Source organism: Sipha flava, unplaced genomic scaffold (assembly GCF_003268045.1).
Source record: "Sipha flava isolate LNK unplaced genomic scaffold, YSA_version1 18072_pilon_pilon, whole genome shotgun sequence".
In the NCBI taxonomy this organism is placed as follows: domain Eukaryota; kingdom Metazoa; phylum Arthropoda; class Insecta; order Hemiptera; family Aphididae; genus Sipha; species Sipha flava.
This window is the reverse complement of record NW_020272179.1, coordinates 1-970: the sequence shown is the minus strand read 5'-3', so window position 1 is coordinate 970 and position 970 is coordinate 1. Positions and strand designations below refer to the sequence as shown.

Below are 970 nucleotides of genomic sequence, written 5' to 3'. Positions count from 1 at the left end.
TTTTTTTCTGTGTGTTTCATTAGTTTATCACAATTATCACGAACATTTTTGGGATATTCGTACACATTGATCACTTCAGAGCAACAACTGAACAACATTTTCTGACAGAAACCTTCCGTGATTGTGCTGGTCGTTGCAATCATTCTGGTCAAAATCGTGTTACACACAATGGCTGTTTTGGGAGTGAGGCAAATGAGGCGGTGCCTCACTTAAAAATTGAGTAAGAGGAATATTTTTTGTTATATACTTTGAAATAAATAGAATAATCAACATTAACGAATAAAACTGTTTAATAGGCCGAATACTTTAATTAAAGAGACTTAACAATCAAATAACATAAACATCAAAACATAACTAAATATGTATAACTATTAACATTTAAACATAACATAATTATATAATACAAAATAATGAAAATGAGTAACTAGAACCGTAAGCGGTCACACACAGCACCCAACGAACATGCGCCACACACGAACGTTACACAAGAACGAAGACGCTCACCACTCAACGGTTTTGGTGTGTAGTCCGATGGGCTCTACACGACAGTGTAGCCAACAGCTTCTATCAGTTTTTTAAGCAAATTAGACATAAGTAATTATATTACATTTTTGTTTTTTCATTTGTATAATATATTATTAATGTTCAGAATTTTGTCACAGAAAAATGTCAAAAGAGAATTTAGTACAAACATTCTGTAGTTAATAGTTATTAATAATATGGTATCAGTTTATACGGGTGTACGAATCACAGGTTGTTTAAGGCTAAAATTATACGCGATTTGGTTGTCCGGTGTCGACTAGTCTCATAATCTTCCGATCATATTCGTAAGAACGACCGCTGACGGTGCCTCTCACGTGTAGATGTATTTAATATTACTAAATAATACGATGCCGCACGCACACGCGTCGTACATGCACTCCATTGGCGACGATTGAGGCGTCATGTAAACATTGGCTCGGCCGAAAAA

The 970-nt window shown here is 35.1% G+C and overlaps 1 protein-coding gene across 1 annotated transcript in view; it reads left to right on the top strand.

The window, feature by feature from the left end:
- Nucleotides 1-467, top strand: part of LOC112680762 — a 1,450-nt gene extending 983 nt beyond the window's left edge. Inside the window, exon 2 of the mRNA XM_025550951.1 lies at nucleotides 24-467. Coding sequence (XP_025406736.1) covers nucleotides 24-105 — 82 coding nt within the window. The 3' untranslated portion in view covers nucleotides 106-467. The remainder of the gene's footprint in view (nucleotides 1-23) is intronic.
- The last annotated feature ends 503 nt before the right edge of the window (nucleotides 468-970 follow it).